The 12,769-nt window shown below is 41.9% G+C and overlaps 1 protein-coding gene across 3 annotated transcripts in view; it reads right to left on the bottom strand.

Moving 5' to 3' along the window:
- The window catches only part of TRAPPC12 (trafficking protein particle complex 12), a 237,879-nt gene that overhangs the window by 224,016 nt on the left and 1,094 nt on the right, over positions 1–12,769 (bottom strand). For all 3 annotated transcript variants that reach the window (XM_033935617.1, XM_033935619.1, XM_033935618.1), the window contains one exon: positions 1,966–3,212. In XM_033935617.1, coding sequence (XP_033791508.1) covers positions 1,966–3,207 — 1,242 coding nt within the window. In that variant the 5' untranslated portion in view covers positions 3,208–3,212. The remainder of the gene's footprint in view (positions 1–1,965; positions 3,213–12,769) is intronic.

Genomic DNA, 12,769 nt, shown 5'->3' with positions numbered 1-12,769 from the left:
GCCAACGACGGAATGAGGCCGGATTGGCCCATCCGTCCCAAAGCTCCGCCTACTGGTGGGGCCTAAGGCGCCTGGGCCAATCAGAATAGGCCCGGGAGCCTTAGGTCCCTCCTGGGGGCAGGGCCTGAGGCACCTGGTCGGGTTGGGCCCATGTGCCTCAGGCCCCGCCCCCAGGAGGGACCTAAGGCTCCCGGGCCTATTCTGATTGGCCCAGGCGCCTTAGGCCCCACCAGTAGGCGGAGCTTTGGGACGGATGGGCCAATCCGGCCTCATTCCGTCGTTGGCTGCCTGCCGGACAGGCGGGTTTGGCTCCCGTCTGTCCGGCCAACTACAGAAAGGTACGGGGAAGGGGGTTGGGGGTGTCGTGGGGGTCGGCCAGGGGGGTCGCGGGTCGGCTGGGGGGGCGGTCGGAGGTTCTTGGGGGGGGCGGTCGTTGGGGGGAGGGGGGGTTTGCGTCGAGGGCAGGAGGGCCTGGGATCCCTCCTGCCCGTAATGTAGTGCAGGGTGGGGTTAGGGGGTCGCCGTGGCCAGGAGGACTTGGGCTCCCTCCTGGCCCGATATTGTCGGGGAGTTGAGGAATCGGCGGGGCAAGAGGGCTTGGGCTCCTTTTTGCCCCGATCGTGTCGGGGAGTCGGGGGGGCAAGAGGGAGCCAGGCGGAGAGAGGGCAGTTAAGCGCAGTGCCTGCGCGGAAGGATGCAGCTCGGGCGACTTCGTTGTGTGAAACGAAGTTCGTTGTACGGATCAAGACATAAAGTTCGTTGTGCGCAGCGTGCGCTGTGCGAGGCGTCCGTTGTGTGAGGCACCACTGTATTACATTTTCGCTCAGCAAATTGTATTTCTATACTATTGCCTCCTGAGGTCTCTGATCTCTGTATTTCCTCTGAATATCTACTTATTGTATTTCGCTGAATGTCCAGCACTCTTGATTGTAAACCGCCTAGAAGTCGCAAGATTGTGGCGGTATAGAAGAATAAAGTTATTATTATTATTATTATTACTTATCATTTCTATAGTGCTACTAGACAATCAAGAGACAATTCCTGCTCAGTAGAGCTTACAATCTAATTAAAACAAACAGGACAAGAAGGAGGGGGGGGGTCAGGGAGTTTCTCAAGAGAGGGAATGATAAAACAGACATAGGTGCTTTACAAGCGAGTGGAAATAAGGAGTTAAAAGCAATCTTGAAAAAGCCTAGATTTGAATACTACCAGAGATAAGAACATAAGAATTGCTGCTGCTGGGCCAGACCAGTAGTCTGCTCATGCAGCAGCCCCCAGGTCAAAGACCAGTGTCCTAACTGAGACTAGCTTTACCTGCGTATGTTCTGGTTCAGCAGAAACTTGTCTAACTTTGTCTTGAATCCCTGGAGGGTGTTTTGCCCTATAACAGCCTCCGGAAGAATGTTCCAGTTTTCCACCACTCTCTGAGTGAAGAAGAACTTCCTTACGTTTGTACGGAATCGATCCCCTTTTAGCTTGACGTAGCTTGATGTACAGACTTAGGCAGTCTGTTGTAGGTGTAAGGTGCAGCAAGAGAGAAGAGACATAGCCTGGAGTTGGCAGTAGAGGAAAAGGGTACAGATAAGAGAGACTTACCCGATGAGTGAAGTGCCTAAGGAGGAGTATAGGGAGAGGAGAGATATTGTGGAGCTGTAGAGTGAATGTACTTGTAAGGCAATAAGAGAAGTTTGAACTGTATGCAGAAATGAATAGGGAGTCAATGAAGTGATTTGAATGGTGATATGGCAGAATATAAGTCATGCAGCAGAATTCTGAACGGATTGAAGGGGAGAAACTGTAACCTCTGAAGAGCAGGAAGTATCTCAAAATACAGTTTAGAAATAAGTAGAAGTAGGAATAGTATATATGGTCTCTCCTTCCTCCATAAATGACAATAATAAAAGAATGCGAGTCAATTTCCAGATTCAGCATTTGAAATATTTAATTGTAAATCAAAACTCCTACCTGTATGTTGTCAAATTTTAATCCTGGCATGGTGAGCTTATCCTTGTCTATAAAGATAGTGCTGTATTGCTGTGTTGATAAAGAAATTAAAATAGCTTGTGTTTCCTCAGAAGGAAGCCATGCATCATGTCTTCTGTCTAGGTCACTCATGTTCAGAGCTGTGGCAAAGGGATCATCATTTCCAGCAAAAACAGTCTGCATCTGAGAAAATGGCTTTGGAGACTGAGGTATCTCGAGTGCTGCTGCAGACCTTCGGACACCACATGACTCACTGTTCCCCACAAAAAACTTGGGGCTGGTGCAATCCTGAGAGCCACCTACTGCCTTGTTAGGAACGGTGACATTTTTTTCCAGACCTGCAGTGCCAGCATTTGGATTACTCACAGAAATAAAGTTGGACGAGGTTGTAAATGAATCAAAAAAATCTGAAGCTGGTGAATGTGTGCTTCCATTGTCAGCAAAAAATTTGCTTAGACTAGGACTTGGTTGAACAATCTGTGGAGGAGGTTTTCCTGGAGTTTCAATTCCACTTCCAAAACTGGGAGATTTAACCATTTGAGGTTCAAATCCATCATGAATCAACAGCGGTGATTGAGAACTAACCTGGCTAAAGATGGTACATACTGGGATGGACTCATCCTTTGGGGATGGCTTGCTAACATAGGGTACCGATGCTTGTTCAGGTTTACTTTTGGATACATCTTCTGCTTGTGTATTAATAGCTGTTTCATTTTCCACGTTTTGCTCGTCGATAGTTGGTTCTGATATCTCCTCTTCCTTCAAAGACAGCTTTTCGGAAGGTGAGTGGAGATCATCTTCTGGTGTATTTTCCATGTCAGCTTTGTTGTTATTTAGAATGTTACTGTCCTTTTCACCAGTCACTTGTTCACACCTGTAATCCTCTCTGGCATCCATTTCTTCTACAATATCTTGCAGGCACCCTAGCTCACCTACATCATCTTCACTGTTATTGGGAGAATCTGAAATTAAGACACTTTCCATCATCTGTTCATTAAGCTTATCTAGGAAGTTATTTGAATTATCTGAGATGGTCACATTTTCTTCTGACTCCAATGCATCTCCATCAAGGTCTATGGTTTCCTCATGAAAAATAAATTCTTCTTTTTCTACCTTATCTTCATCTTGGAATGCACACTCTCTTGTCACGTTCATTATCTCACCCGTATCTTCTGCTGAGGTCTTCCTTTCATTCTGTTCAGTGATGACTTTGGTGGTTTCCATTATGCCTTAAAAACATACACAAAATTTGTCAGTTTAATAAGTTGGTTCACACTATTCATTCAAAACAAATGGCTCACTTAGAATGCAAAAATAGAGTGGAGAAATGCCTTGCTGCTGTGTGATTCAGATGTAGATTTAATTATATATATATATTTTAATAAAGATTCTTAGTGTGAAACTTTGGGCTCCTTTTACAAAGGTGCGCTAGCGGTTTTAGCGCACGCTTAGCACGTGCTAAAATGCCATGCACTAGCCGCTACCACCTCCTTTTAAGCAGGTGGTAATTTTTCAGCTAGTGTGTGCTAATCTTGTGCATGAGCTAAAAACGCTAGCGCACCTTAGTAAGAGGAGCTCTTAGTGACTGCTCTGTATAGCTTTCTTAATGGTTTCTATGTACAATAGAGAATGACACGGGGGCAAATTTGTCCCCGTAGGAACTCAATTTCCTTGCCCTATCCCTGTGAGTTTAGTCGCAGTTCCTGTCCCATTCCTGTAAGCTCTGCCTTAACCGCACAACCCTCAAACGCTTATGATTTTAAAGTGTTTGAGGCTTGTGCAGATGAGGACACAGCTTGCAGGAATGGGGCAGGGACAGGAAAAGAACTCTCCAGGATGTGAAATGAGTTTGCTACTGGTTGCAGTGTGTATAACCTACTGATGATGAAGCATGGCGATATGCATTGCCTTGGGACAGTAGCACCCTACAGTTAAACTGTAAAACCTATCCTCTAAAATTTGCTGACAGTAACATCTAATGGGGTAGATATTCTATCACACATAGTTTCATTTTATTATTCTTCCCAAACAATGGAATGTTTGAATAGCACTTCATTTAAACCATCCCAGCTCTCTCCCTTCCAAGTCGAAGAGACGCTCTTAGATGACACAGATATAAATGCAGATGCATTCAAACAGATATACACATGCAGAAGAGTCAGAAATAATTCTTCCACCTGTTTAATGTCTCACTTATCTGGATCATTCCATGTCAAGTGGTCTACTCTAGAGCTCCCCATTCAACCATCTGAAAAATTGATGAATATTTTTCAGGAGAGAATAACCAAAGTTTTGTGACATGATCTCAAGCAGGTCGAGTTAGGGATCCCTTTATTTGGGCCACTTTTATGTATTTGTATATATACAGACAATCAAGAAATCTTCAAAAAGACATCAAGAAAAAATGCAAACAATAAAATACAGCAAAAATTGCACTACCTCGTACCAAAACAGCATCACTGCCAAAAACACGCTCAAACAAAACCATTTTTACTCCTTTCCTGAATTGACAAAGCACCGTCAATTGTTGTAGTGACAACAATGAAGCATTCCACAATACCGGGCCCTGAACCGAAAGCATTGATTTACGATTGCCGTTGAATTTCACAATGGCTAAAGAAGGAATTTCTAATCTCAAACTTTCAGCAGATCATAACACACGTAAAGAGGAATGCCATCGAAACAACAGGCAAAAAACCTTAAATTCCACCCGCATATCAATGGGAAGCCAATGCAATGCACGTAAAATCGGAGTAATATGGTCAAATTTAGAAGCATGAACAATAAGACGTGAAGCAGCATTCTGTGCCATCTGCAAAGCACGCAAAACGTATTTAGGCAAACCCAAATATATAGAATTACAATAATCAAGCAACGGTGTTATCATTAAAGTAACAACTGTGAAAAAATTATCTTCTGATAAATAATAACGTAATCTTCTCAACAACGGCAATTTGAAAAACACACTGGAGACCACGGTCTTAATGTGGGCTTTATAAGACAAAGAAGAGTCTAGCACAACTCCTAAGAACCTACATTGATTTTGCACGACAATCACAAACCAGAGAAAATATTTCATTACTCAACATGTAATTAAACTGTGGAATTTATTGCCAGAGAATGTAGTTAGCTTAGCAGGGTTTAAGAAAGGTTTAGTTAATTTCCTAAAAATCCATAAGCCATTATTAAGATGGCATTGGGAAAATCCACTGCTTATTTCTAGAATAAGCAGCATAAAATCTGTTTTACTTTTTCAGGATCTTACAAGGTACTTGAGAACTGGGTTGGAAACAGGATATGGGCATGATGAACCTTTGAACTGTCCCAGTATGGTTATTGTTATGTTATGCACCTTCCTCTGCCTCTTTCCCCCCCCCCCCCCAACAGCTCTGGATCCTTCATTCTTGCTCATCTTATCTACTTGCCTCCAGCCTATTTTTTCTTTTACTCCCAACTCAATCTTCTAATTGAGAGCTGAAAGTGTAACATGCGATTCTCCCAATTTCTCCTCTTGCATGTGATAAAGGGAGCTTTTTTCCAATTAAGATTATTATCTAGAGTGAGAGCTATGATGTCCATTGATGATTTTCAGACTGTGGTACAGAGCATTGTTGTACCAAAGTTGGACTTCTGTAATTCACTGCTGATGGGTATTGAGACATAACTCTGCAGCAAGAATGATTACGGGAGTAGCCTGGAATGAGCACTGCATTGGTTGCCTATTGAAATGAGAAATGAATATAAAGTACTGACGATTGTGCACCAGAGGTGATCTACGGGATCGCTCCCTGGTATTTAACTCAAATGTTGAAACATTACTTACCTCCTAGATCATTGAGATCTCAGTCTGTAATGAGATTATCAATTGAAGTACTTGGGGAGATACACTATAGGAAGACATCTATCTCAGCTATCTCAGTAGCGGTTCCACATTTGTGGAATGTACTGCCAGGATACTTGAGATTATGTAGAGACAAAACGTCTTTTTAAAAGCAACTACCATAAAACCCTTTTTATTTGTTAAGGCTTTTTATTAGTTTAATACTGTGAAAACTATTTTAAATTGTTGTAAGTGTAAACTTTTACACGCTGTATGTTATTTTTTTAGCAGTGATATCTAAGATAGATAAGAAAGAGTTCTTATGACATTGTTCTGTTGTTGTTATACGTATTCAAATATGTATGTTTTATTGTTATCCGCTTAATTATTAAGCGGAGAAAAAAAATTTAAAATAAACAATTTCTTTTTCACTTTCTCCATTTCCACATTCTAGTCCCTTTCAAAGACCTAGTCTCCTTCAGTTTTACTCCCCACACAGTCTCTTTCCTGTTCTGTTGTTTCCCTCCCCTCTCCAGATCCTTCCCACCATTTTCCTAGCCCTCCCCACCTTTCTTCACCTTATTTCACTCTCCATAGACCATCTACTACTACTATTACTAATCAGTTCTACAGTGCTACTAGATCTATGCAGCGTGTATACATTATATGCAGGTGCTTTCTCTGTTGGAGGCATAGGGGGTGTTGGGGGGGTTGCATGACAGCAGGAGGGAGTAAAATCAATACTGTAAAGAACTCCTGGAGAAAATATATATAGATAAATTACATGTAGAAAATTTACAAGAAATTTTTTGGAGAAATTTTTATCACATACACTCAGAAATGTGTAATTCAGCCAAAAGCCGAAGCTCCTATAGCCGAACCCACCGCCCCATCACTATGTATTGGTTCGGCTATAGGCTACAGAAAACAGCCACAATAAATCCCTCAAATGCTGGTGTCCTAGTCAGCCTTATACAGTTGACTCCAGGTCATAAGAAATAGATGAGCCCATTCACCCTTACAATCCTGTTTCCAAAGTCTTCTGGGAACTCCTAGAATGAAAAAAATGTTGCAGGAAGCATTAAAAAATAGGATAACCTGATCTATAACCTACAGTCTTGCTGGCCATTCTGTGTCAGTAATGTGCAAACTATTTCTTTTTTAAAGAGTCCTGGCAAAGAAGTAGCATTGGTAGAGAATGACACGGGGACAAAGTTTGTCCCCGTTCCTGCAGGTTCTGTCCCCATCCCCATTGCCTCTATCCTCATCCCTGCCCCATGGGCTCCATCCCCATCTCATGCCCGCCCCATCTCCATGAGCTCTGTCCCCATCCACGTAAGCTCTTTCATCATTTGCACAAGCCTTGAACATTTAAAAAGATTTATATTTAAATCTTTTTATTTTTAATTTTTAAAAATTTTATAACATTTCCATTTACACATAGAAAACAGGATAGACAATTCAAAAGACATATATGTTAACATTCTTACATCAATATATAGAAATACCTACTAGCCCACATCTTGGAAGAGAAATCTTGCCTCAACTAAAGGAAATAAAAAATAAGAAAACTAGACAAAGTCTTGTCTACTTTCATGTGATCAATAATATTTTCAGTCAAAATTAGTTTAGATTTTTATCTCAAGACTTGTAATAAACTCATCTAACTGCAGTATGTCCCACACAACATATTCCTTCTCTTGAAAAGTTACGAGACATTTGCAAGGATATTTAAGAAACAAAAGTGGCTCCCAGAGCTATCACTTGAGGTTTTATAACCAAAAATGCTTTATGTCTTAAATGAGTAGCTCTGGAAACATCCGGGAAAATATTTATTTTTCTCCTGCAAAAATAAACATCTTTTTTGGGAAATAGGTTTTTATTACCAATGGTTTATATTTTTCATGGGCAAATGTAACTAGTAAAGTAGATCTGGTTGTAATATTATCATAAGAATCTTCCCAAAATTCTGTTAGATCCACTTCTGTAGCTATCAAGCTATCAATTGATCCATATTTTGCGAAGTAGCAACTTTCTTCTTTCTAATTGGTAAATAGTAACAATTACTCAGTTGAATCTCATCAGAATTTACCAATCCCAATACTTCCTGTAAGAACCTTCTAAATAATATTTCTGAAGATAAGTAAATAGAAGGAAAATTAAGGAGACGGAGGTTCTTAGATATTTGAGCATTTTCCATCATTTCCAATTTGAAATATAGAGATTAAAAATCCTTAATTGCTGAGATGGAAGTAGCTCTCAGATTAGTAACCTGAGGCTCCATAACTGAGACATGTTTATCAAGTAACATTAAATTTAAATCCACATTTTCAAAGGTTTCCCATACTTGCTTAGAGAAGGTAGATTTCTGAGACAGTATAGTTCTATGCATAGTCTCCACTGATAAATTTAAGGCTCCTTTTATCAAGCCGCGCTAGCAGTTTAACGCACATAATAGCGCGCATTAAACCGCCAGCCGTGCTAGCCGCTACCGCCTCCTCTTGATCAGGTGGAAGTTTTTAGCCAGCGCGGGGGTTAACGCTTGATGAAAAGTCACGCGCGTTAACCCCGCTAGCGCGGCTTGATAGAAGGAGCCCTTAATTTCCAAATATCTTGTAAAGATATCTCCTTGGTTGGCTCAATATTAGGTGTTTCATTCCCAGCCACGATATGCACTTTTTCAGGGGCTCAAAATTAAAACAATTTGAGATTGAGTAATATGACTAGGAAGATCACCTTGCAAAGCTTGGGAAACCTCTTGGTATTCCCTTACCTCTGGAGAAATTAGAGAAGGGGTGGAGTTTTAGTTGGAGGACTTAATGAGACTTCTGATGATATGAGCTCCTGTGATCTATCTATATTCCTCACATTTACTAGGATTACATGCCTTTCCATGGGGCCTGGTATAACAGTAGTAGCTGCTTTTTGGAGTAGAAACTTTAGGTTTTACCAATCCTTTACGTTTATCCATGGTTTGACTGCTATCCCATCTAAAAAAGGGGAAAGAAGAAAATTAATTCTGACCTTTATTTACTCCACTGATCTCCATGGAGCTTCAAGAGGCTCCCAAAGGGCTTGGCAGGAAGCACTCTACTCCTCTGCCCTCCAATCCAGCCAGCTGATTAACCGTTCCCCTTAACTGTATCCATGACATCCTGTTTATCTGTCTTGTCTGTTTAGATTGTAAGATCTTTTGAGCAGGGACTGTTTTCTTACTCTGTAACTCTGTACAGCACTGCGTGTGTCTGGTAGCACTATAGAAATAATTAATAGTAGTAGTAGCTGTTCAGGAGAATGTCCACCTCACTACTTGCTAGAGCACTCAGCATCAGCACTTTCTCCAGCATTCACATCAGAACTTTGCCAGGGAGAGAACTTTAGCAGTGTGTGATTGCTATTGGAGTGACCTTACCTCCCAAACACCATCTTAGGGAGCAAGGTCAAACTGGAGAAACATCTGTCATGACTACTGGAGAAAGTGCCGACTCTGAGTGACTCTGAGTGCTCTAGCAGGCACTGAGGTGGACATTCTCCTGAACAGCTGGGGTCCTTCCTTGGCCCATAAAAGACAAGCAGCTTTGGCGCAATGGAGAGAACTTTGCCAGAATGAGATTGCTGTTGGAGCAAGGTCAAACTGGAGAAACATCTGACATAAATCTCTTTATTAAAGTATAAAAAGGGACAATACTCTGTACAACTGTTTATAAAAAGTCTTACATTTTGATGTGATTATGGTACAACCTTCCCAAAGATTCAAGTTGCCTATGTTTTTACATCATCTGGGAAGTTAATTGCATTGTCTTTCAGACATGGTTAAAGAAGAGAACCTAAACTGTGTAGTAGATGAACAGGAAAATAAGTGTCTATTACATTTTGGAAATGTTCCTTGATTCAAGTAACGATGGATGAACCTGTTGCAGTAACAGTAAGATGACTGAGCAGCTGGGCACATAATGGAAGGATGTTGAAAATGGTAGGAGTCTGACCATAGTGATAGGCTCGGTCAAGAACTGGTTGAGTAGAAGGTGACAGAGGATAGTGATCAATGGAGATCACTCTGAGGAAAGGGATGTTACCAGTGGTGTGCCTCAAGGTTCTGTTCTTGGGCCTGTTCTTTTTAACATTTTTATGAATAATATTGACGAAGGGTTGTCAGGTAAGATTTGCCTCTTTGTGGATGATACCTAAATCTGCAATAGAGTAGACACGCCGGATGGTGTGAATAACATGAAGAAAGACCTGGAGAAGCTTGAAGAATGGTCTGACATTTGGTAGCTAAAATTTAATGCTAAGAAATGCAAGGTCAAGCATTTGAGTTGCAAAAACCCGAGGGAATGGTACAGTTTAGGGGGTGAAGAACTTATGTGCACGACAGAAGAGCGGGACTTGGATGTGATTGTATATGATTATCTTAAGATGGTCAAACAGGTTGAAAAGGCAACAGTGAAAGCTAGAAGGATGGCCAGTAGGAAAAAGGAGGTCTTGATGCCTCTCTATAAGACTCTGGTGAGACCTCATTTAGAATATTGTGTACAATTCTGGAGGCTGCACCTTCAAAAAGATATAAAAAGGATGTAATCGGTCCAGAGGAAGGCTACTAAAATGGTGTGGTCTTCGTGTTCAAGTTTCAAGTTTATTTAAAATTTCTTATACCGCCTAATCAGACTTCTAGGTGGCATGGGGACAGACTTAAAGATCTCAATCTGTATACTTTGGAGGAAAGGCGGGAGAGGGGAGATATGATAGAGACATTTAAATACCTACCTAATATAAATGTGCATGAGTCGAGTCGCTTTCATTTGAAAGGAAACTCTGCAATGAGAGGGCATAGGATGAAATTAAGAGATGATAGGCTCCGGATTAATCTGAGGAAATACTTTTTTACAGAAAGGATGGTAGATGTGTGGAACAGTCTCCTGGAAGAGATGGTGGAACAGAGACTGTTTCTGAATTCAAGAGGGCCTGGGATAGGCACGTGGTATCTCTCAGAAAGAGAAAGAGATAATGGTTACTGTGGATGGGCAGACTAGATAGACCATTTGGCCTTTATCTGCCATCATGTTTCTATCTTTTTGGAATAGCGGGGATGTTACTAGTGAAAACTAGAAGAAGTCAGAAAATGCTTTGGTCAATAATATATGAACTGACTTCGCATTCAACACGAACCTGTCTATGAAGTGTGATCAATGTGTTTTAAGTTGCTCAGAAATGTGAAACTCAACAAGGAGGAGCCCTCCTTGTTGAGTTTCACATTTCTGAGCAACTTAAAACACATTGATCACACTTCATAGACAGGTTCGTGTTGAATGCGAAGTCAGTTCATATATTATTGATCATGTTTCTATCAGCAGACAAGACTCTTGTTGGCACATCAAAGGCAGACAGGATACAAATAATGTCATTTAATAGTAGTTCATTTAAATCCAATAGCAGCTTCTTCAGTTTTGTTTTGTTTTTAATGATCATCTATAAAATACTGAGTGAAGTGAAACATGTAGATGTGACTCGCTTGTTTACTCAACCCTCCTCCTGAACTTTCATCCCCAAAGCCCCTCCCGACCCCCCCCCCCCCGGTACATTTAACATGAAGGCTGGCCGGAGGAATGAATACTCCCTCCAGCTGGCAGGCCCACCTCTTCATAATGGGATGCACTGGGGAGGGGCCTAAGGCCCTGATTGGCCCAGGTGCTTAAGGCCCCTCCCCTAGGAGAGTCTTTAGGCACCTAGGCCAACCGGAGTCTAAGGCCTCCTTCCTAGTGCATTCTGGGATGTACTGGGAGTTGGCTAAGACTCTGATTGGCCAGATACCTAAAACCACTCGAAGGGGACTTAAAGAGGCATAAAGTAGGATCAACACATTTCAGAAAAAAGGAAATAGTAGGCAGAGTGGGAGTGAAGGGGGGTAGTGGCAGGAAACATTCATATCCTGCACTCCTTCCCCATCAAAATCATAGGATCTGCCAGGATCTAGCAGAATTTGTCAAGATCTTCTATGATCCTGTAATTCTAACCCCAGAAAGGGTTATATCCGCCTGAAATCAGCACCCTTCACTACCTATAAGGTAGGAAACATCTATATCCTGAATACCTTTCCAATCAAAAGCATAAGGTCTTCCAGGAACCTGCAGGATATGCCACAATTTATGCCATCTGGAATCAGCACTCTTAACCATCTATAAAGCAAGAAACAACCTGCAGTGTCGTAAGTGGTGTGACTGCCAAAGAAGAACTGAACATGTTAGTACAGAGGGCTCCACATATAAGGAAACCAGCAGCAGCCAGCAGAAAAAAAGACTGGTTTTACACTTGTCTGGAAAATCCATGAAATCTGTCCTTTACCCTGTCCCTGCCTTAATGTTGTGGATGCTAGCTGAATCCAGATAGATACAGCCCTTCCTGGGGTCAGAATTGCAAGATTCTGGCAGATCCTGTGCTTTGGATAGGCTTTTGATGGGCAAGGAGGACTGCAAATGGATGTGCTGAATTCATGTGGTTACAGGGGTCAGATTATGCAGGATTCTGGCAATCCTGTGCTTTGGATGCGCAAGAAGGGCTGAAAATGGATGTTTCCAGCCTTATAGGTAGTGAAGGGTGCTGAATCCAGGTGGATACAGCCCTTTTTGGGGTCAGAATTGCAGGATCTTGGCAGATCCTATGGTTTTGATGGGGAAGAGTGCAGGATATAGATGTTTTCTACCTTATAGGTGGTGAGGTGTGCTGAATCAAAGGGGATACAGCCCTTCCTGGGGTCAGAATTGCAAGATCTTGGCTCAGGACTGCCCCCAGCTTTCTACTCCTGACATCATGCTAAGGAGAAGGCTGGACTTTGCTCCCCAGCTGAGGGGGAGGATGAGCTTTGTACCTCTTGTGAGGAGGTTACTTAGGAAAACAAGGAGGATCAGTGCATACACTAAGAGGTCAGACTGGGGAGACTAGTTTTGTTCCTTTGGTGTGCTGAGGAAGCTA

The sequence above is a fragment of the Geotrypetes seraphini genome, chromosome 3 (genome assembly GCF_902459505.1).
Source record: "Geotrypetes seraphini chromosome 3, aGeoSer1.1, whole genome shotgun sequence".
NCBI classification, from domain to species: domain Eukaryota; kingdom Metazoa; phylum Chordata; class Amphibia; order Gymnophiona; family Dermophiidae; genus Geotrypetes; species Geotrypetes seraphini.
Note: the sequence above shows the minus strand (reverse complement) of the source record. Positions and strands in the feature narration are given on the sequence as shown.